Raw genomic sequence first — 23,734 nt, 5'->3', positions numbered from 1 at the left:
CCTAGAGATCCACTTGAAAAAGCAGCCTCAAAAGCTCCACGTTCCCGTAACACTTAAAATTTCTGGGGATGACGTCAGGGATGACAACTCTCTGCTCCTTGAATATTCGCTTTGTTTTATTCAAACGCCAGAGGTGAAGTACAAACTGTAGTTACACAGCATTTTGTTGCCTTAAAAACAGTTCCTGGTTACATAATTCCAAACAACTTTCAAAACTAAGTTGTTGAACGGTTTCGCCTAAAATGATGGTTTTTTCAATCCGTTTAAAAAAAGGATTTGAATTAAAGGATCCAGAAATAAAAGCGGTTATAGTTTTTTTTTCACTCTACAAAAAGGAAAGTGAGGATGCAGTTACAGATAGTTCACCACAGATTCCCATTTTGCGGGGACTAAGCTTCTCCTGGAAATATCCTCAACTCCGAAGGCAGCTTTTTCTGAACCATTATGGGTCATTTAACCTGGAAAAACCTGAAATCCTAAGGGAAGTATCTGTTGCATCTGGCTACAGCTGCACATCACGCTGCTTCTAGGTAAGAACACAAGGATTACAGAAAATTTACATGACAAAAATTAACAACCAAAATAGGGTCAATGCATCTGCAGTATCCTTTCCTGCCCTAGAACATCCACTAGACTGAAAAGAATAATGGAAGTTTTATTTAAATAGCTTGAATTAAAATTTTAGAAAAAGGGGTCAGTAAAACTTAAGTCCACGTATCACTGAAGGACAAAACAAAGTTATAAGCAACAATTTTAATTCCTGAAACAAATCAAAAACATACAGGTCCTTTAGTGTTTTTACAAAGACTTCCCTAAAGGATTGGATTAATTTTGGTGTAGAGCAGTAGAGGGAGGATTGCTTTGCTGTGAGACTAAAAATCAAAGACAAAACCACAAGATGCAATACTAGCATTTGAGCGTATAACTTAAAAAGCACTGTGCCATGTGAACAATCACTACTGATTACATCAAAAATATTATACATTTACTTCTTTCATCTCTTAACATTATAAGATAGGTTGGGCAAATACCTGGCACCAAAAAATTGATGCATGATAGTTCCAATACGTTAAACAAAATGTACTATATTAGAACATTAGTATTTAAAAATTTATGTCGACTTCTCGTCCAAATTCAGATGGCTTACCGCTTCCTAGAAATCTTGTTTACCCTTCTGGAAAAATTAGCAAATTACTGACTTCACCTTCTTTCACAGTATTCAAGGTGACTGAAACTTACTCCTTAATGGTGAGGTGAAGGAAAGGATATTATTTGACATTGCATTCAAATTACTGTAACAAACTAGTGTCACGTTTTAGCAAAATCTCCCAACAGTGTCATCAAGTGTGTCCCACTTTTTCCAAAATCCTGTTGCAAGGGCTTCCTCCCCCACCAATGTAACAAGTCACTCCAGCACCCATCCGGTTTCAAACACCAGCAGAAATCTAACACTGACCTGAACGTAACCCCCTGTGAGTCCTATGAGGAGCTAAGAGTTTATTCACCCTCTACTAATTATTAATCTTGATTTCCCATTTGTAGAGTAACATTATTGTAAAATCTAACTATCTGCAGCACCTGCATTGCTGTTTTAACTCCTCGAAAGAGCGATCCAGGTGCTGCTATATTTGCTATACATTTTAATTGAACAAGTGTAATATACAATTCATATGTGAACATTATGCCATCCAAGTCCACACAATGTCCATCAAAGAAATCAATGTGGTGTTGCAATAAAATACACGATCTGATTTATCTAATAAAGTTCCTCATCACGTATCGTATCCGAGAGAGATCCAATGCCTTTAGTATCAGACTGAAGCCAGAGGCAATCGTAAGGAAATAACCAAGCGCGCTTTATGCGGGCGAGCATTCTGACAGTATTTAATGGTTTGCAGCATCTGCTTGTCGAGGCCAGCCTTCTTCCTCAACGCCAGAGTCATACTCTTCTTCAGACGAATCTTTAGTGGGAGCCCTATAATTAAAACGAACTGATCAGACATTTTAGAAATTGAGGAAAAGAACGGAGACAGTTTCCATAGCTTCTGGTAAACATGCCACCTGCAAAGTGCCCCAGTGACAAAAGTTCTGACAAGCATCCATCTGCTCAACAACCTTCTCATCTGAAAACGGTGCTGTGCAGATTTACACTACTACCAGCATGCAGTCTCATCACTGAATTCAATAGCCTTTTGATTAAATTAGCAAATTTTAAATTTTCAGCAAACATGGGTGCTGGTGCTCTACAAAATCACTTAAAGCAACCATTGCTGTCAGAATCATACTTTCTACTCCAATCATTCCCTTTGAGACACTGGGTGTGCTGAGCCAAGCTTCAGGCACAGACACAGAGGAATACAAAGCACGTACTCAAAAAAGTTGTCAGAGGTGGAAACCAAGCCAGAGTTCCTAAATTCCAGGCCTGTGTTTTCAACCTGACCCATCCCCTCTCAACTCCATCCTTTGTTCATTAAAATTAAGGTTTATTTTTTTTTAAATCCATATTTGTCCAGTGCTTTCGGCATTCCACATTATAACATTACCATAATACAATCTATCTTTACAACATTAAACTGATTATTTTAACAAGAGTTCGGCAAATCAATAGATGCGCCTTTGTGGCTCTCCACTGCTGCAAGAGCAATGGAGAAGAAAACTGCAGCAGCCTGGAGCTTGGATAAAAAAGAAAAACAAACCACACCTCAGTGGTAGAAAGTAGAAGGAGGAAAGAAAAAGTTCCCTTTCAGAAATTTCAGTACAGTCACAATTAAACTTCAGATTTTTACTGTTAACTTATGATGCTTATAATTTACTTCTATTTCTAGAGGCATACACACACACACACAAGGCTTAAAGTAACTTCATATATAAGTTTATTTTACATTTCTAATTAAAAACTAAAGCAATACAAACCCAAAGTCTCTAGGACAGAATAGGCACTACTCAGCTGTGTACAGTATACAGAGAATCGGATCCTTCTTAGGTTGTCTGCATGGTTTTGTGTTTATACGCTTGTTCCTACAGCAAACATCAGAATACCTGTCTGGCTGTATTACTCGTCTGTTCTGATACTTCCATTATGGTTTTACCTAATGTATCCTGGCTCTTTTTTGCCTTCTACAACATCTTTGTCAACTTCCACGCATACAATGTCAGAATTGGGCACTTCAAACATGGGCTCCAGCAACAGCTTTTCCTACAAGAAAATAGAGGGGGAAAAAAAAAAAAATATTTCTGCATGCCCTCTTCTACATAACAATATGGTTAGCAAGTGATTTTCGGAGCTAGAGAGTTTTCTTGGAAGAACTCTGAATACCCCCAGTTTTAGGAAGAGCCTTATTGAATCCATATAAGACCCAGAACGAGAGTGAGCTTTTGACTGAAAGTTGTCACGATCAGGCCCATACACATGAACGCAGGTAGCTTCATTTACTCAATATGAGATTTAACGTACTCACCATTATAGATCGGAGACCTCTTGCACCAGTTTTTCTGTCCAGGGCCAGTCTGGCTATAGCCTTCAGCGCATCTTCAGTTACATTTAATTCACACTACATAGAGAAAAATGGCAAGTTTAGTTAATCATTTCATTTATAACTCTGTGTTGAGTGCGACAGTGCAAGTGTTACTGAAAATAACCAATGGTAGCAATTTACTTGTTACAGACCAGAATATTTAAGCTACATACATAAAGCTTCAGCTACGCGTCGTTTTTGACTAACATTACCAGTATCGACTATGTCCCTTTACCTACAACTCCTGTAAGTACCTCTACAGTACATGAAGCAGCTCTTGATGCCTCTTAGGCCAGGTCACGGATGTTCATTTGAATGTAAACGTGAAGAGCAGCTCAGCTACTTCCAGATTACTTGCCCCACAAGGACAGTTACCCAATCTAAACCCACCAGGTTTTAATGGGCTAGCTTACTTTTTTTCAGAGTGGGGAGGTGCACATGTGGGGGGAAGAAATTATTTCAATTGCTATTTTAGACCGCTTTCACGCTGTATTTATAAACAAGAATATTGAAGAGTCATCAAATAAAAATTCAAACCTTATCCATGCTGAAAAGTGCCTGGTATTGAGGAACCACAGCATTTCGTGGCTCAGTAAGAATCCGTACGAGAGTTTTCTCATCTAGGCTGTGCAGAGGAACCACAACGGGCAAACGTCCCACAAATTCAGGAATCATGCCAAACTCAATGAGATCTCTGGCTTCCACATGACGCAGCAAGCGATCCTTTTCTTCAATATCTTCATGTGGATCAGACTCTCCACTTATATTAGCAAGATCAGCTGCTGCTGCAGCCCTTCTGCCTTTTCCCATATTGGATGGTGTCCCAAATCCTAGATACTGCAAAACAAACATATTATGCTTACAGAACTATAACAGTTAAGTTTTCTTTATATAACTAAATCATGTTCCATGTGCATTAAAGAGCCTGGAGTGACTAATTACACCATTACATACTAATTCAAGCTCAAGAAATTACTTATAGTAAAATCAGACCCCTTGCACACAATCAGTTCCTTATAACATTTAATTCCCTCAGTAAAGTATCAATACATCAGCAAGTTTTTCTTAAAATAAAAAAGGTTAGTAACGTGTCCTGATAAGTTTACAAATACCAGTGACACTAAAAAGGGCTCTTCAGCAGCGAAGCAAATGCATGCCAGTATGCTTACATGAAAAGCTACGTGAATTATCATGAACGGTAATCTGGATTTCAGTCACTCCTCTGTTGTTAGGAACAGGGCGCACATTTTGTCAGAAAGCTGCACCCAGAAGAACTCTGTCCCCAGACATTAATATACAAAACAGTGAACTGCATGACTAGGTATTTTAAGAAGATGATAGCTTTTAGCGCCATTTGCTCAAACTATCTGAGTATCAACAGTAAAAGCTTTTTTTCTACTGATATCCAAAGGATTTCTCAGTTTCATACTTGGTACACTCCAACTGAAAGAAATCCTATTAATTGCTAGAACTGTTTCACATATTCTGCTTTTAAGAAACACAGGACAATAATGTAAAAGGTTAATTTTCTTCATAGTAGCTAGGATGGGGCTCTGTTTTCGATTTGTGCTGAAAACAGCGTTGATAACACAGGGATGTTTTCGTTCCTGCTGAGCAGTGCTTACACAGGGTCAAGGCCTCTTCTGCTTCTCACCCCACCAGCGAGGAGGCTGGGGGGCACAAGGAGCTGGGAGGGGACACGGCTGGGACAGCTGACCCCAGCTGCCCAAAGGGCTGTCCCACACCGTATGGCGTCACGCTCAGCATATAAAGCTGGGGAAGAAGAAGGAAGGGGGGGACGCTCGGAGTGATGGCGTTTGTCTTCCCAAGTCACCGTTACGCGCGATGGAGCCCTGCTTTCCTGGGGATGGCTGAACACCTGCCTGCCGATGGGAAGCAATGAATGAATTCCTTGCTTCGCTTTGCTTGTGGCACGCGGCTTTTGCTTTCCCTGTTAAACTGTCTTTATCTCAACCCATGAGTTTTCTCACTTTTACTCTTCCGATTCTCTCCCCCATCCCACCGGGGAGGAGTGAGCGAGCGGCTGTGTGGGGCTTAGCTGCCAGCTGGGGTTAAACCACAACAACCACTTAAGTACGGACAGCAAGTCCTCTATCAACAGCTTTCAAACTCCCCCCTGCCATTTTTTTCCTGTTTGCATATGCTAAACATTTCTCTGTGGAAGCAGAGACAACTGCAAGCTATTTAAGCCTACCAGCAACAGGCTTGTTCTTTGCTTGTTCTTTCTTAGGCTTGACCTCAGGTTCCCAGATAACAGATGGAAAACCACCGCTCTACAAACTTGGTGGGTTTACAAATATAGCAAGACCTTTAGGAGTCAGTACTGTGAACAGTAATTAAGATAATTTTTCAGTTCAAATACAGCCTCATGCACTCACTTTCTCATTTTTCCTCCTGCTGATAATTCTGTCAAGACCATTAAAAGCACCAGAAGCTACAAAGAGGATGTTTGTTGTGTCAACCTGCACCGTTTCTCCACGTAGTTTACGAGAATTCTTTTCTGGAACGTTTACTATTGTGCCTTCTAGTAATTTTAACAGGCCCTAAGGAGGAGAGAAGAAATAAACAATATAATTAATTCCACCGTGTAGCATCATGTAAGGCGGCACACCATACTGTGCTTACTCTCACAGACGTACTTAATTTTTTTAATCCCTTGTACCTTTATAGTAACAATAAGAAATCAGTTTTCCATACAAGACAAACGAGCCCACTCAATGACAGACAAAAATCTTTCTTTCATGTGACTCCCGTGCACATTATGAGCTGCCCTTAGTAAAGAATTACTTTAAGAGTTTTGTCAAAAATGGAAAATCTTATCTATTCTTGCCTACATTATGCAACTTGCTATCTGAAAGCTGCAAAGATGTTTTTCAATTAAAACATTTCTATGAAGCGGTCTAGAGTTGCTTTTGAGATTTTTTTTTGGAATGAAGAAAGTGAAGAGGAAAGATGAGGGTTTCAAAGGTTAATAACTAAGGAACTGAAGAACCATGACGCTATACACTCCCGTGCTATTTGACATGCGATAGGACGATACATAGGCTCGATGGGCTGTTCACTTACGAAGTAAAATCACTCCACAGAAGTACTCACTTGTTGGACACCTTCTCCTCCAACATCCCGTAACTGATGAATACCAGGAACGCTGCCAATCTTATCTACTTCATCCAGAAAAACAATTCCTGCAGTTACAGAAAATGGATTTAAGGAAGACTCCACTTTTTAAGAAAAGCAATAACTTACACACAGGAAAGAACATAATTTAAGATAGCTGCAATCTGTTCTACTGCCATACTGTATATTCTAAAAATGTAAGCAATCTTGTCCAACTACGGGCAAGAACAAAAACTATGAGATATATTTAGAGCTCTTTTCCGGTTTGTTATTTCTGACTTAACACGTTAAAATTCAGGCACGTGAAACAGGAAAATAAATTACAGAAAGACTGATGGTCTCAAAGTTTAGAACACTTAGGCAAGGTTAACAGCCTGTGAATGAGCTTCAGGAAACATACTGTACAAGTTTACCTTGCTGAGCTTTTTCTACATTGTAGTTGGCATCCTGCAGGAGTTTTGCAATAACAGATTCAATGTCTTCCCCAACATAGCCAGCTTGAGTCAAGGTAGTACAGTCACAGATAGCAAAAGGTACATCTAGGCATTTAGCCAGAGTCTGAGCCAGCAAGGTTTTACCTGATGAAATAAAAACTGCATGTTATATCTGCCATACATTTCTCTAGCACACACACACGCCGATATTTACCATAGGATCATCATTACTGTCATTAGACATTTTGAATGATGCCAGCATATTCATATATTTTCCAAGGGAGCCAGTTTTCATACATACTAGTTTTTATGTTGGGCAAGCTGTATTTCTGAATTAGACTAATACTACACACTTGAGGCAGCTTGAAATGCATACAGTATCACAAATCAAATGTCACACAATATATAAACCAAAATCCATGTACTTGCATAGATTAAAGGTTAAATAAACCAGTAGCCCTCTGCAGACACTCGGGGCAGTGCAAAGTCCAACTGCTCCTCCTCTGAAGTTGGGGAGAAGCAAAATTTAGATATTATTTAGTGAACGTTCTCCCAAATGTTCTGCAAAATGCTATCGCTTCAGCACAAACACTCCCACTTCTTATGAACACACAAATATAATTTCTCTTTTAACCCCCCTTATAACTGATATGTCCCAGAGGTGAAACAACACTAACCACAGCATCTCAACTTGCCATGTAAAGCAGAGAAACTTTAAATGCGTTTTATATCAGCTTAGTGAAAGTTACATCTTATAATCAGTCAGTAAATACAGGCATTAAAAAAAAGAAACCCACGCATGACTAGACCTCCTTCCTTTTCAAGGCCATGTAGCTCAGCTTGTTACCACGGCATGAAAGCACAAACCCCCAGTCTGGGATTCACAGGTTAGCTTTTTATGCACCAAATTGGAATAGTCACAAAAGAGAAAATCAACTCTAAGAAAAATCCGACACCTATAAAAAACATGCAGCTGTATACCTGATCCAGTTGGTCCAAGCAGCAAAATATTACTTTTTTCAAGTTTTATGTCATCATTGGGTGAATCTAGTACTTCTCCTCCCCGTTTTTCCTGAGGTATCTGCTGGTTCATTTGTTGCTGCATCGATGCTCCTAAAGCATTACCGTGTGGACTGATTCCAGCAATCTGCAGTAGTTCTGAAGAGAACAATAGCAGTATTGTTTGAGCACCGACAAGGTCTGCCATTACCTTAAATACACAATAAAAGCTTGGTTCTTCTGTTTTGTTCTGCAAACCTATAATTCTGCCTATCTGTACAGAAGTTTAGACACAGGACTGCAACAGAAATACGGTGCAATTATTATAAAAACATCAGTTCCAATCATATTTTTGCACAAGCACGTATTTGTATCTATGAAAAGAATTTCCAGTGGTATAGTGGATTATCTAAAAATATTCCTTTACATTAAGAACAAGCACTAGAGAAATGTTCAGTCCTTACAAATTGACTAATTTTAACTGTAACTTTTTTTTTTTTAACACGAGAAGAAATAAACCCAAACTGTTGATCTCTATGATGAGAAAGTACAAGAACTGGCATATTACAACAGTTACAAAAGCAATGCATGGGTCTACTCTCAAGACTTAAAGACTTGTCTTAGTTCAGTTGTTACAGGTTTTGTCTCTGCACACAGATATGGAGATTGAGCTGGATTTTCTTTTTTCCTGCAGACTGAAAATAAACAGGACTGACCTCATGGAGATTAAAAAAAAAAAAAGGCATTCTGAAGTTCAAGGTGACAGTGCCTTTTCAGAGTACAAATACCCCGCAGAAAACAGTTGCCTAACTCCCCTTTTTATCTGCCTCCCATCCTATCTTCTGTGGCATTATTAATATAATCACACATCTGTTCTAAATTAAAAATAAATCTCAATTTCCACTTGTTCTATTGAGAACAACTCTAAGGACAGAATTATTTAACCAATGTCATAAAAGGTATCTTTACATTTTACTTGCTTTCCACCTAGAACTAGATAAAGAGTCAGATCCTAGTCACCTCCATTAAAAATATGCTCAATGCCATCAATTAAATTTACTCACAGAAGAAAAGCAAACAGGATTTTACCCAGCATTTCAAACTAGCGGTCACTAAAGACTATTCTACATTAACATCAAAAGAGTAGATATTGCAGAGGAGGACATGAGGAGAGAGTTCACTTACTTGTAAATCTGTACTCATCCTCCCGTCTTCTGATTTCTAATTCTAAGAGAGAGGATGAAAACAGTAATAAAAAATAAGTTTATAAAAGTTTATAAATTCTCCACCTCTTGCCCTCTTCTGAATACATCTCATCACCGTGTATGAATGTATTTCTAACAAGAAATCCCCACGAGTTAAGTTTTTATTGCTCTCAAATTTAACCCAAACCCCAACTTGCATGCTTTTAAAATGACAGCAAGCTTTCTACTACTTAAAACAGTAACAATCTATTACCTCTGATTTTCATTTTAAGACCACTTATAGAAGGGGGAAAAAATTCTATAATACAATTTTGTTTTGAAAAGGCTTCCTTAAACTGTCACATTTGTATCTGAGTGCTACAATGTAAGATTTCACATATTTCAAAGTACTACCCGTTATAAACATTCACTGCCCGTCCCTCTGTGTGTGCACCATTTTATCTTCCTGTGGAGGGTCAGGAACTTCTCTGTGCCAGGTACACAACTGCTCTCCTACCATTACCAGAACAGCGCTACTCATGTTTCCCCGTCAGCTAAAGTACTTCTTCACATAAATTCAAAAATCAAAGAAGATTTCTGTTTGCTTAGCATACTATTTATTGCAAGACAGAACAAAACACCTTTAAAAAAAAAAAAATCAAGGTACATTTTGGATCAGAGACAGTAACTTAATCCTACTTCTAAAAATAAATTAGATCAACATAGCTACACGCTTACTCGGTAGCAAAAGTACTGCCAAGAGTAACTCCATCTACACCCGCCAGATATGGAACAATACTATGGTGACCATCAGACGCTGCCAACAGCGGCAAGCGAGGTTAGAAAGGTAGCTATTCAGCAAATTACTTCTGCAAAATATTGTCTTCATGATCTGCATTGTCGCTTGCAGATTAAGCAGCAGATTTACCGTTAAGCAGTAAATGAGATTAGAAAGAGAAGTTTAGGAGGCTCACTTTATAAAGTTAAACACCTAATAACATGCATCAGTAAAAAATGCTCACCATGTAATACAGTAGGCAATACCCATGGCATCATAAACCTTATGGATTACTATTTAAATAAATCGCAGAAGTTCACATAGAATGAAAATTAGATTTAACAGAAATTCCTTTAGATCATTTCAATTACAGAACATCTAGCATCAAGGTAAAACCCTTCTCAGGTTTCTTAAGTTAGGGCCCTGAAATTATAACTTCTATTTGACCAGAAAAATACCAAACAGCATACAAACCTCTCGGTGTTAAGGACGTCTGCTTTTCAACTTCTGCTTGCTGTCTCAGGTTAGCTGGGATATTATTGTAGATTCTCTTGTAATGATTGTACACAGCAACTGAAAGCACCTTCTTGGCAAAACACTGACCAACAACGTATTTGTCGAGGTAGTTATAAATCTGAAAAATAACTCAATCTTAGTAACACTTCTAAATCACCTTGCAGCAGAAAAGGAAAAATAGTATATCGTGCCAAAGATGGACTTTGGTCTAAACCAACCGTTACAGAACCAAGAAACAGAAACTCAACATCTAAAATACAAAATACATTCCTGTCAATAAGTTTACTTAAAAACATGGTGCTTACACAATCATATTGTGTCTGTTAGTTCTCCCCTACTAATATTTAAACTCATTGTCATTTTCACCCAAATTTGTCAGAGAAACAGAAATTTCAAGAACATTTAATGTCTTACAAGAGGTCTATCCAGGAGCCACATGCAGTTTCAGAATTCATTACAGTCCACTAGCAACCGAGAAACACAATAAGCTCCTTCACCATTCGGGAGAGGGAAACCAAATAACTTAAATGGGTCACTGCCAAAAGCTAATCAGCCACGGTTCTCACCCAGAAACAGGCCAAATAAAAGGTTCAGCAACTACAGAAAGAAGCTGCTAACATCAGGGCGCAGAATGTGAGGCCAGAGCAGGAAACAAAAGATACTACGGTTGGTGAGGGCTGAGGTTAGTCTCGGGGTCACAAGGAGAAAATGAAGGTACTGGACTTCGGTCACAAGACAAAGCCGGATGAAAACAAGCCCAACTACTTTTATTGGATCTATTTGTTCCCTTTATCAGTGCTCTGCTGGGCCACATAGCTCTCAAAAGATTTAATCTTGAGCTAATCGTCTTTCTTGTCTGTTGCTCTGTCACAGCAGACCGTTACACACCTGATGCAGATTAAGAAGCAAAGCATTTCACCATGCTGTAATACTGGGGTGAAATTAAGAACCATACCTTTTTCGGTGGAGGCGGTGGCTTCTGCTGGAATGCCAATTTCACAGCTTCTGCTGCTGACTCGGGCTCTTTAATGATGCTCTTTTTTGTGTCTGCCTCTGACAGTACAACAAAAAAATGGTGACACTTTTCACACTTCACAAAACGGGTGGAAGCTGCAGAAAAAGTAAAACAAAACGGTAAGAGGAATTGCTTAGACAGCATTCATTCAACTGCTTGAGTTCTTCAAACACAGGACAAGCACCTGTAAGGCGGCACAGCTACCTCTGTGTTTACACAACACCTCCCCTTCATTCACCTTAGAAGCTTTAAAAGCAATTATTGGACTATGAAATTTGACACGGAGGGAATGTAATTTGCTCAAAAAGTCACAACGCAGGGCAGCAACCAAACAAGGGATTAAAAAGCAAAAATCTATTTTGTACTTATTCAGCAGCACTACACTCGGAAGAGGAAACTTTGCATTTCAGAGCGATGCAAAATTAACAAGGGCTTCTATCTATGCAGGAATTGTTCCTAACCCTCAAACTAGCAGGCAAAAAAAAAAAATTGTGGTTAGGGACAGACTAAAGTGCAGGGAAGCAATCTATGACATCAAAGGTAGCACGCAGCAGGTTCAGGAAAGGACAGCTGGGGCAGCTCCCGGTCTCTGCATCCCACCAGCTGTGGAACACTATGGAGCGCGCTCCAGTCACCTACGCCCAGGACACGGAGCACAGCAGGGTCACACAAAGGGCTCATCCCAACAAGAGGCAGCTGTGGTACGCAACAGATGATCAGGACTTTGATGTTTTGCAAGATCTTTTGCTTATTTATTTTGACTGTCAAGAGTAGAACAAATTTCTTTCAGATTCCAAAAGCCAAACCCTCCTACCACTGACTTTGTGAACCATGTCTCAAGAAATCGCGTTATCTGCAAAGACTGGTTTCAAAAGCCTGCAAGCTAGAACTTGCACTACTTTTTTTTCCTTTGGAAAAGCAAAGTTGAAATAAAAAAAAATAGACAGTAGGGAAGAATAAATTTGTAACTCAAAATAGATCTTTTCTGACCATATTGCTATGCTATTAAATGCAACTCACGTGCAACAGGACCCATTTAAAGTAAATATGTTAGTAAATGTATTCAATTGAAAGCAAAGTAAATGTAGCAAAACAACCACATGAAAAACTCCAATGTCAATCTTCTGAAATCATAAAAAGTTTTCAGAAAATGGCTTGAACACTGTAGCAGCAGCTGATTTTAATAACAACCTCTAGCAATAAACAAGCTGCTTATTTATAACTTCTCAGTGCCTCCCATAGAGCTGGCATCAGCAAAAGAGGAGTGGGGTTCTTTTTTTAATATTAAACACACCTTATGACTGTAAAAGTAAGACCAGCAGATTATTTTAATAATGCAGCACAGAATACTGTGACCATCACAGCTTTATTAACTCTACTCCAAAGAAAATTTGTATAACAGCTGGAAAGTTTTCCTGGCAACATTCCAAATTACTGTTATCTGCCTGATGGGTATGCAACGGAGAACCACCTGCATGCGCCCACCTCTCTTACACAACTATTATTTAGCAACAACATTGTAGGGAAAAAAAAACCCAAACTTTCTCCCAATGCTCACTCAAAATGTCTTAGAAAGATTAATAATTAATTATTACTAAAATAATTAAAATACGAAAACATTAATTATTAAGATTAATAATCTCTTCTTAATGACTATACTGCCATGAGGCTGTTGTCTTTCCTTATGCAACGCAATGCTAATAGTCAGCTTTATTAGGAATAGCCACGAGAATACTTGCCCCCTTTATAGATCCACAGGAATGGTTAAAAAAAATAGAAAATAAAGAGCAGGCTATAAGAATTCTATTGTGCATCTTTAAAACATCATTCACGAAAAAATAGTATTGTGCAGAGTATACTTTTATCAATTACTGCAAGCAGCAGACAGGAAGGTTATTAGAGAACTTCCTAATTTTCAGGAAGACCAACAGGGTCCATGGTTACAGAGAAACTGATGTACGGGGTGCCCTGGGGAGGAGACTCGGTTATCAAAACACAGCTGTGAAACCGGCCAGTTTCTATCATCTACACAGCAATCTGGAAAAAAGTATCAATGTGAGTTTTAACAGAACAAAAAAAATTTGAGAAGTTTTCTCTGAAAGGCAAGGAAACCAAGTTTAAGTACTGCTATCTCCCCAAAACCGAGCATTCAAAGTTACAAGCAACTTTGCTATTCTTAAATACTGGTGTGTTTTCATATGTTCTTTTAGCAAACACATAAAAGCACTGCAATGAGCCTTCAAGTCAAGTTACCTCACTGTCATTAAGATATCTGCAAATATTTACAGTGTGGCAAAATGCAAGCCAAGTGATTCAGGCAACATTACCGCAGAGGCTGCATTTGTAAAGAGATTTCTGAAGTCCGTACGAGCTGACCTTGCAAAAGAGAAAGGCCAGCTTTTTACAATATGTACAGGAAGCCAAAACAGTCGGAGGACTAAAAACACTTCTAGGGTTGAGATAATGGGCTAGTATTAAACTGCTATAAGGTAAAAAGACATCAGGAAAAAGAGCAGGGAAGCTTCTTGCCTGTTAAGTGTGTACAGCAGCGGGGAAGTCTTGCTTTGGAGGATGGGAGCAAACCTGATGGCATCAAGCGGAGACAGTAAAAGCAGTGCGCAGTTAAGGCTCCTTATGTCAATCAGCTGTTGGATTTCACTCTACATCTGAGGCTCAGATCTTATTTCACTGATCGTAAAACTCTCCTCACACAGTCTCATAACCCAAACCAATACAGGAGTCGCTGAGAAAGTGTGTCAAGGCGAAATTCCTTTTGGTTTGCATCATGTTCTTCCTTAATTGTTAATTACTGGAAAACCATTGCCCAGCAAATCCTTGTGCAAGATTTGCAGATACAAAGTGAAGCCCCGTTAAAAACAAACTCCACTGAACAGCCAGCCTGTCACACTGATCATGCAATGGCAATTAATTTACTAACAAATGTGGCTTTTATTCAGTATTTTTTTTCCCCTACTTCTCTCAAAATGACTGAAAAACCTAATATTTAAAAACTGAAACAAATGCTAACTGCGTATTTTCCTTTGGCTTTAGATATTTACCTAAGGCTCTGCAGTTTGGTCATTCAAACCACAATTGAGTGAATTCATAATTTTTCCTGACTAAGCAACATCAAAGGCTTATCTGAAAAATCAAGTTACAGTACGTTTAATACAACCTGCAACCCATTCATTTTGGGCAGAACAGGACAGATTTTTTTTCTTAGTAGTTTTTGTTTTCTTTTTTAAAATCATTTTTAAGATAATTAGAAGTTAGCTCTTCTGTTTTCCAGCTGCTTTATAGTCTACAGTTTGGCTGGGAAGCCGTGTGCTCAAATTAACAGACTAAACCAGAAAGACACAGGTCCACAGAAAACTTAACCATGACTCTCAGGAATTTCTGAGAAATTAGAGCAATTACAATCTTTGGTTTAATTTTTTTAAGTTACCAATTAACAGAAAACTGATGACTGCTGTTCTCACGATGAAAAAAAAAAAAGTCTACTCTACTCCATTATCTGGTGACACTGTGCTTAGTTTGAAACTAGTAACAGCCTTCATTTAAAGGCTGTAAAACGGTAAAGCCTCAGAGCAGAACGTGCAAGGATGAGAAAAGCAAATACACTCAATAATTCACAAGCAGACTTCCTCATATTTTGACTTTCAAGCTTCTGACAAATCTGCAACACTGTTTTTACGAGTAGAAAGCGAGTTTCCAGTCCCAAGCTGTTTACAGTACTTGTGCCATTCTGGTGCCGCAATTCAAGCGCAGCATCGCTGCTTGTGAATTTGAGATTGCACATCCCAGATATTTTCTCCCATAATGTTAGTATGAACAAGCCCTCTTCGTAAGAAAGTTTTCAAACACGCTTAAAGATTCCTAGCGACACCGACGACAATAAACTAAATCACATCTCTGCTTTCCAGGGATACACAGTGATTTTTTTTCCACTCTGGGACGATGCCTGAATGGTATTTCCACATAAAAGCACAACCTCCAGTAAGAAGGGGAGCAGAGATACCGGTGAAGTGAGAGAGCTTCAAAATGTCTCTCTCTACTCATGAATCATCTGATAGGAAGGTAAATGAGGTTAAAAATCCTGCCACTCTTTTCAACCACACCTAGTCCAGGGAGAAGCCAACATATTGAACACCACACAGGATTGTATTTCTGATTCTATCAACTAGTGCCAAATTTTTTAGAAAACCTTGTTGCCTATAGTTTCAAACAAAAAAAAAGGCTTATTATTTCTGAAAAAAAAAAAAAAATAGCAGCTGAGGACCGATCCTTTTATCTGACGTAAATAAATATTATTATTATAGAATTGTCTTGTAATTCATGATGTTTGATCGTTTTTATTAATAGTATTTCGTACAAGTAGCAGCAAATAATAGCACATCTGCTCATTACTTTCACCAACTGCGATATTAACAATGGTTGAACAAGTTTACGCTGACCTTGTCTTAAGCTTCTTAGTGCACCAGTCTGATTCTGACTTGAGCCCCAGCAACTGACAGTGGGTATTTGCTCTCTGACAACTATTTTCTAGGCTGGTCTCATTAGCGCTGAAATAAGGAGAAATGTCTTCAAGTCTGATAAAGCCTAAAGCACAGCTGGCATTACTTTGGACTGTACTTCAAAAAAAGTAGCTATTGCTGCTGGACACCAGGCATCTGACACATTTTGGATTTTCTATTTGGACGTTTCAGCCTCCTATTTGGAATGTATTATGGATCTGACTTTGCCACAGAAGACCATTCTAGTAAGCCATCTGTCATATACGAATTCCTCTGCTGGATAAGCACTTTGGTTATAGTACATGCAGGATTAAAGTTTTATTATTTAGCAAACAAAGGACAGAGATTACAAACATATATATAGATAAGTATACATTTATATAACAGACAGAAAGAAATACCAGTAGTTAAAACGGTATTGTTTATGTCAGCATCTCTTTCACTGCATAAAATGTAATGAACTATTTTAAAACTGTATATTCACAGCTGCGGTCCGAATTCCACTACCATATTCTGCTCCACCACACATCATAGGAAATTACACAAATGTATCCACCGAGACAATACGTGCCTACGCCAATGTGGCCAAACTAAGCATAACAAAATTTTTGACGCTGTCTAATTAGGTAGGCTAAAACTTAGCTATCAGGACTACATTAGATCACAAATACAGTCACATCTGTGTCTATTTAAAAAAGAAAGTATTCATTAAAACTTACACACAAAGGTCTCCACGTGCGTGCACAAGTCACCACACTTTGGGCAGCGCAGCTGGTTCCCTCCTTTCCCAGAGCTTCCAGAGCTTGACTTCTTACCACCCCCCTCACCGACAGACTTCTAGAAAAGATTTCCAGACAATTAGCCCCAAACAATGGAGCTGTTACATGAGGCATTTAGCAGCGTGTTTATGGAATCCAGTAATGTGAATATTGCAATAGCTGAATGACAAAATAACTATCGTCAGGATTTTTTAAAGGCTTTGAAAACTTAGAACCACACAATATAAACGTTTTGAAGTGTACACACATCTGCATTTCCCAGGTCTGCCAATTTTGGATGCCCGTGGAAGAGGCATCCCATATCTACATTAGAACTGCTTGACTGGCACTACAACAATAAGCTAAACTGTGTCAAGAATGTTTTAATAGTATATTTCAATGTAATTTATTCTAACCCCAGAGAAGAAAACAAATCATACTTATAGAGAGAGTAATGTCATTATCGCAACTGTGTTGATTCTAAGGGTTTCTGAAGCCACAACTCTTCTCACGTCCTTGACAGATGTAGCTATGCTGGCAGATGGCTGTAGGGTAGATATGGCCTACAAAACAAGCATCTCAGAAATTGCTTGGAAATATTTTCTTTTTTATTTCTAAGGCAGAGTTCCCTGACAGAGACCTACTTGCCTTTCTCCGTACTACCCTGCTTAGTGGTGTTCAAGGTTAACATTTTTTAAATCTATATCCGTTCTATGCCTTTGTACTTTGATTAATAATAAAAACTATTATATTTCAAGAAACAGCAAAGATCTCTCTTCCCTTTTCTAAGGCAGTTCCCCTTTTTTTTAAACCTTGCTTGCCTACTCATTCCTCATCGCAACCCTTCTCAAGAAAAAAAGACTATTAAAATTTTTTTATCTTCCTTCTTTGCTTTTTAAAGAAGTTTAATCTGAACCTTCAGAACACACCTGTGTCATCCGGACAGGTCCTCAGATGTCACAACACGCCACACTAAGGCGAAGTTGTTGCCTGTGAACTCTCAAACTCTTATTTGCTGACTAAAGAGCAGTTTTATTCTCAGGTAATCATTTATCTGAAGAAGCTGTTTATTAACTATAATTATAGAGAAAGACTAGAATGAAGACAGATCACAATTTACTAATAGGAATAAAGCTAGTCTCCTCACAAACTTGTCTTGCTTAATACAACTACCAAATCAGTGCTGAAAACAAAAATATTCTAAAAGGTACTTACTTTAAAAAGTCTACTTGGGAGTAGCAGGCTTTTGAAGGAGAATAGTTCTGACTACTACTCTTTCCTGAGATCCAGAAACCTGTTGTGGATTTGTAACGTTCTACAAAGTTTTCAAGTGTCCCTTTACACCAGGCAAAAAGATTTATAAAACTGGGAAAAGCACTATGGGATGTTTTTTTAAGCTTTGTCTGCTAACAAAATTCACAATACAATTTATTTTTTTTTTCCACTGTCAGTTGTAGCAATTTGAAGGATGAGAAATGTTTAAAGCAACAATTTCAAGAAGATTCTAGTTTTAAGTAAGGAAAAAAATCTACTAAGAACATTTAAGAAGCATTTTATATAAACCATTGAAAAACCTAACGCGTGGGGATTACCTTGCTTCCATCTCCAGAACCATCCTTGCTTGCACCATCCTTTGAAGCAAAATACGCTGGTGTTTCTGAAAAGTTTCTAAGAGGAATTCGCCTTAGGGAACAAGTTTCAAAAGTCCCAAGTTTTCCTAAAACAGGGATGCGTGTACGACCACAAGTAATACCTAAACAACAATGAAAACATGAAAATTAAACATTAAAAATACTCTAGTTCTAATCCCAATGCCACCAAACCCCAGAATTTATTTACATTAAATGGAGCTCAGAGGTTTCAGCAACAGAACTCAACTCTGAACATCCAAATTTCAGTTATCCAGAATAAATTCTCTTCACCACCTCAATGTCCATCTCATTAAAAGCTGCCAGGATTGTCCAAAAATGACCCAAAAGTAATTCCATGTCATCTAACATCAGATAATTTACAGTCCCATTGTGTAATGAAATAGGGAACATCCCAGTTATGAAACCGATCCTCAGGATGATAAATGCAATCAACATCCAGCCCTCGTTGTGAAATAATTCAACCCCTGAAATAAAAGACAGACCTTTGAAGTGTCTCCTTATTATGCAAAAATTACTAAAGACGTGTCTCAGACTCACGGACTGCATGTCTGGATTTGGCTTTCACTTGTGAACTCTACTAAAAACTAGTTTCCAGGAATTTGAGGTACCGCTTGACAAAAAAGGTCCTGAGGAAAACTGAAAGGTAGTGTCGTATTTGGCACGTGCTGACAGACAGACACAAGTAAATTCAGCGTAATCTTAACTTTGTTGAAATAGCTTATTGCCAACGTGAAAAAAAACTCATTGAGAAACTCAACAGCCTTTTCCTCCGCTTGCAACAGCGGATAGGATTACATTTCATGACTAGGTATGATGTGAATCAACATATGTCATGCTTGTGATTTCAACATCTCTCAATACAGACAAGCGCCTGGAATCCATCTCACATCTCCCTCTCTCATTTAAAGTGGCAAATTTCTCACTTGCTCTCTGGTTTTGATAAGAACTCTGTGACTTACCGACAGAAGAGCTATATAGCAACAATAACAATTAAAAACTTGCTAATAATACATGGGTTTTATTGTTAGAGAGATGAGAGAATCCTACAGAAAACTCCAAAAACTCTTCTAAAACAAGAATAAAAAACAGTAAGAATGGCAAGAGGTGTACAGTTCATTTGCTCTGAAAGAGGTAACAATGACAACTGAGAGCTGGCATCTTAGTTGAAAGACGACATTTAAGAAAATCCACCTTACTACTGTAACAGGAAAACAGAAAAATAAAGAGGAAAAGCGCTACGGACGAGCCTAAATTTACCAGGAAAACTCTCACAGGCTTCTGCAAAGTCACAACCAAGAAGACAGTGTCAAATGAGGTTTGAAGTTGTTTTATTAACTTATATGCTGCTTAAGATTCCTGAACTTGAAGATGATTTGCAGTTATTTTTAACATGACTAAAAACGTAATCTTTTAAAAATCTGTAATAGCATTACTTCTGTCTGTAAATGTGAGGGAGGAATAATGATCAATGTGCTTTCCAATTTTAAATTCCTCTGTTGAGTGCCACGGCAACACAGCAAGATGCTTTAGACTACATAAACTATGAAAATATCGCAGTAAACTTAAAAATACTGGCTCACTTTCACAAGCAGTTGTGTTGTTTCAACAGAATCTGCAGAGAACTCTGGAGGCTACGTGTGCCAAGTGCACTTGACAGTAGAGAATAAGCTGTGGTGAGCATTTACAATGCAATAGCTGTTCTGCATTAATTCCCGGTCTTGGGGGCTTATTCCTCATGGATGGTACCTTTACTGAGATTTGCTTTACCGCTTCTGAAGGGAACTGAGAAAAGACTCCTTAACAAAATAAAACCAAATCACCTCAGCGCTCCTGAATAAAACCCAAAGTCACACAACTTTTCTGCCATGCAGGGAGATTTGGCCCGTGGAGAAAGGACGAAGCACTAATACAGAAACTCAAACATTTTACCACTAAGCACCGCACGCGGACTGAAGATCACCGATTTTAATTCGGAGCGTCCCTGTGACACAGAAAACGCACTGAAAACCGTTCTGGGTGAACTATGAAACTACACACAGTGTCAAGTACTGAGGTGGCAAGTGCCACGTTACTGCCTGTGCCCAGCTATCGATCAGAAACGCTGCAGCTGTGGGGCTGCACCTCCGGCATTCGACGGGACGCCGGCAGCAGATCCAGGCTAGCCAGCAGCATTACACCCACGCTGTCACGCTTTTGTTGCTGTTAAATTGGTTTTCACAAAACTCTTAGCCGGCCAGCCTTTTGGGAACAGTAAACTCACCCTGCTACACATGCTGAACTCTAAAGGGTGTAAATAGGCTAAACCAGAATAAAAATAAAAAAAAAAATCATATTACTGCTACATCAGCTTGTGGCTAAACATGAAAAGCCTTGCCCCTGTGCTTATCATGAGGTCTGAGTGATTTTTTTTTTTTTTTGACAAAATAGCATTGTATGATTAAAGAATGAAGCAGTAAGAAAGTTATTGCAACTCAGGCAGATTTTCTGGAGAAATCAACATTCCAGCCCAATGCCTGGCAGCTTCCACTGAATGATCCAGATACTGATAAATGTTCAAATATGCAACAGCTGGCTAGCACAGCAGCGTTTGCTCACACACACAGTCAGGGCTTGGGTGTTTTTTTGAAACAGTAAATTTAAAGGATCTGTACCTAACATAAGAATGTTGGTAGCAGCAATGGCATCTCTCCAGGTCAGATTAGTGCGTCAAGAAATAACAGGAGGCTCCTTTTACACCTTATTCACCTTTAGTTGAGATTTAAGGGAAGAAACACTCACTTTTGGGCCAAGCTTCAAATGTCTTGGAAGAATCTATTGCCCAAGGAAGTGACAGGGAGACCGTGACAAAAGTCTCCTCTCTGTCCCACACAACACTTGATCGACTAGACTGATCCACACACTCTGAATACTCTCAAGTTTGTGCCAACCAGCAACAGCAAACAAAGTACCAGGCAGAAGACATAATCTGTTACAACAACAAAAATGCACCAAAATAAGATTTTTTTTTTTAAAAGAACTTTCACTGAAAGCTGATGCATGAATAAGATTATTACTCTCTATCTGTGTTTTAGTCTCATTTGTTCTTTTACATATCCTTTTTAAATCTTAGTTCTGACCAAAAAAAATACAAATTTTAAAAAAAGATAATTCTGAAGTTAACTCAGAATATTACTTCCTTTAAAGTTTATTGTTTACATGAGGCCAGACAGGCTGGAGTTGAAAGTACTGGTTTAAACCTTTCAGCACAGGTGACGTCAGAGATGTAAATGTAAAGTCAACTGCAATGAGTTAACTCACCTCTTGAAGGCAATAAATCACCCCTGAATCGTCAAGGCTATTGCTGAGGGTACAATCATCCAAATTCTTCTTGCAAACGTGGCAACAAGGGAGATTTCAGCAAAATTTGGGGGTGGTCTGCCCTTCACCAAAAGCAGCACATGCTATGTCAACTCTCGCTACCCACAAGAACGCGATGAAAAGAACAAAAGTAGGAAAAAAGTAACAGCCTGCCTCCGCTTCAACTTCTAGTAAGTGGTTTGCGCAGCCTCGCCCTTCTGCCAAGTTGGAAACAATTACTTTTTGCTAACTGAGCCCAAGCCTTTATGAGAAGTATTTCAAGTTTAGGCTGTAAAAAAAAGGCAGGCTTTTAATCAGTCGGCTAATTAAGCTCATTTACTAGCACTGCACGGTAACAGACGCGGGACAACTGCTGCTGAAAATCACTCCCATTGAAATAAACTCTATTCGCGCATCGCATTTCCCAAAAGATATTCCAGTGCGGGCTAATTTTCCAGAACTTCACAGGGTGTAATACTGCCCTTAATCCCGACCCGCCGCCGGCCGTCCCCTCACACCGCCCGGGCTGACGCTGGCAAAAGATTAATGGAAAAAAAAGCAAGGGGCCGAAGCGGCCAGCCGCTGCCTAACCGAAGCCCTTATCGCAGCGCTGCAGCACAGAGCTGCCCAAGCCGGCTGCCGCTGGGCGCCGCGCCGCGGGAGGGCTCGCCTCCCTGCCCCAGGGCGGGCCGGAGGGGCGCGGAGCGCTGACAGCCCCGCGGCGGCCGGAGGGGACGGGGTTTCCCCTCAGGGAGGCGGCGGGGAGCGGAAGGGGCCGCCGCGGCCCGGCCCCGTCAGGGAGGGCCCGGCCGCGCCGGGGAGCGGCGTCGGGCCGTGTGATGGCGAGAGGGGGGACGGCGGTTACCTCTCCGCGCGGAGGGCAGCGTGGAGCCCAGGAGGCGGGCGGCGGCGGCGCAGCTGTGGCAGGCGGACATGGTGCGGCCGCGGGCACGGCCCGCTCCCCCCGCCGCCGACTAGGCCTCGCTGGCGGCGGAGCTGCGCGCCCCACCCGCGCCGTAAACACCCCCTCCCACGCCCGGCGCCGCCTCAGTGACGGCAGCGCGCTGCCGCCTGGCGTCACCACGCACGCCCGGCGGACTACCTCTCCCAGCGGGCAACGCGCGGGGCGCCGCGCCCGCCACCGCCCCGGAGGCCGCGCGGGGGCTCATGGGAGATGTAGTCTTAGCGGTGGGGCTGCGGTCCCGCCACAGTGCATCATGGGAAATGTAGTCCCGGCACCGGCGGCCCCTCAGCGGCGCTCCGCACACACGTTATTTCAGGTGATTCCTGCCTTTTAATTCTGCTTCCTCATGAGGAAAAATATTTCTCTTGGATCCCAGAAATAATTTTTTAAAAAAGCCTTTCTTCAAAAATCAAACTGAGACAGCAGTTGGCAACCATAGGCAAAACGAAGCAACTTTGGGAGAGAGCTGAAAACGATGCCTTGTCTCACAGGGTGATCTTCAGGCAGGGAACACCACTATGCATAAATACATTCGTTATCTCATCAAACGCATCCTTTAGACGTATCTCATGGAGAACACACCTACAAGTGTCAGGTATCTATCAGTCCGTTTCTTTCAAGCCACTTGCCGCTCCTATTTGTCACGTACCAATTCAACGAAGCCAATCGATCCCAACTGGTCTTTACCCAGCGCTGTGTTTCCTTTCAGGAGGTGTTTGAGGAGCTCGGCAGGAGCAGCAGGCTGAGCTCTGGGACCCACCGGCCTCCAGCGTTCGCCTTGCCTTGCGTTCAGGTCACACCTGAAGAGATCACGGAGGGAAGAGCGGCGGCGGCTCCAGCCGGTACCGGTCACATGCTGCCGTGAATACGGGTTTGTTACCTGGCCCGCATAGCCTTGGATTTAGCTTTTTTAAAATAAACTTTGTGCGAA

General features: G+C 40.2%; 1 protein-coding gene across 4 annotated transcripts; it reads right to left on the bottom strand.

Moving 5' to 3' along the window:
* Positions 1-95: 95 nt before the first annotated feature.
* On the bottom strand, positions 96-22,887 carry CLPX (caseinolytic mitochondrial matrix peptidase chaperone subunit X). Of its 4 annotated transcripts, none has more exons than XM_087743127.1 (14): positions 22,705-22,887; positions 18,444-18,604; positions 16,813-16,930; positions 11,520-11,674; positions 10,523-10,682; positions 9,272-9,313; positions 8,069-8,245; positions 7,067-7,231; positions 6,633-6,721; positions 5,915-6,079; positions 4,053-4,352; positions 3,459-3,551; positions 3,040-3,196; positions 96-1,975 (listed from the first exon to the last, which is right to left on the bottom strand). In XM_087743127.1, exons 1-13 carry the CDS (start codon positions 22,772-22,774, stop codon positions 3,086-3,088), a joined length of 1,806 nt encoding a protein of 601 aa, XP_087599253.1. In that variant the 5' UTR covers positions 22,775-22,887; the 3' UTR covers positions 96-1,975; positions 3,040-3,085. The 4 variants fall into 4 exon arrangements, with proteins under 4 accessions (XP_087599253.1, XP_087599250.1, XP_087599251.1 ...); XM_087743124.1 differs by having other exon boundaries at positions 3,090-3,196; positions 22,705-22,886; XM_087743125.1 differs by lacking the exon at positions 9,272-9,313 and having other exon boundaries at positions 3,090-3,196; positions 22,705-22,886.
* Between the last annotated feature and the right edge of the window lie 847 nt (positions 22,888-23,734).

This window comes from Nipponia nippon, unplaced genomic scaffold (genome assembly GCF_047370975.1).
Source record: "Nipponia nippon isolate SJK-2023a ecotype South Korea unplaced genomic scaffold, ASM4737097v1 scaffold_9, whole genome shotgun sequence".
In the NCBI taxonomy this organism is placed as follows: Eukaryota; Metazoa; Chordata; class Aves; order Pelecaniformes; family Threskiornithidae; genus Nipponia; species Nipponia nippon.
This window is presented reverse-complemented; position numbering and strand designations above follow the sequence as displayed.

Bases quoted from the DNA above. Each gene is read 5' to 3' on its own strand.
- CLPX (XM_087743124.1), bottom strand. From the start codon at position 22,774: ATGTCCGCCTGCCACAGCTGCGCCGCCGCCGCCCGCCTCCTGGGCTCC. The intron at 18,605-22,704 runs GTAACCGCCGTC...ATTGTTGTTTAG, and splicing joins GCTGCCCTCCGCGCGGAGAG to GTATTACTTGTGGTCGTACA. The intron at 7,232-8,068 runs GTATACAGCTGC...TTATTTCATCAG, and splicing joins GCTTGGACCAACTGGATCAG to GTAAAACCTTGCTGGCTCAG.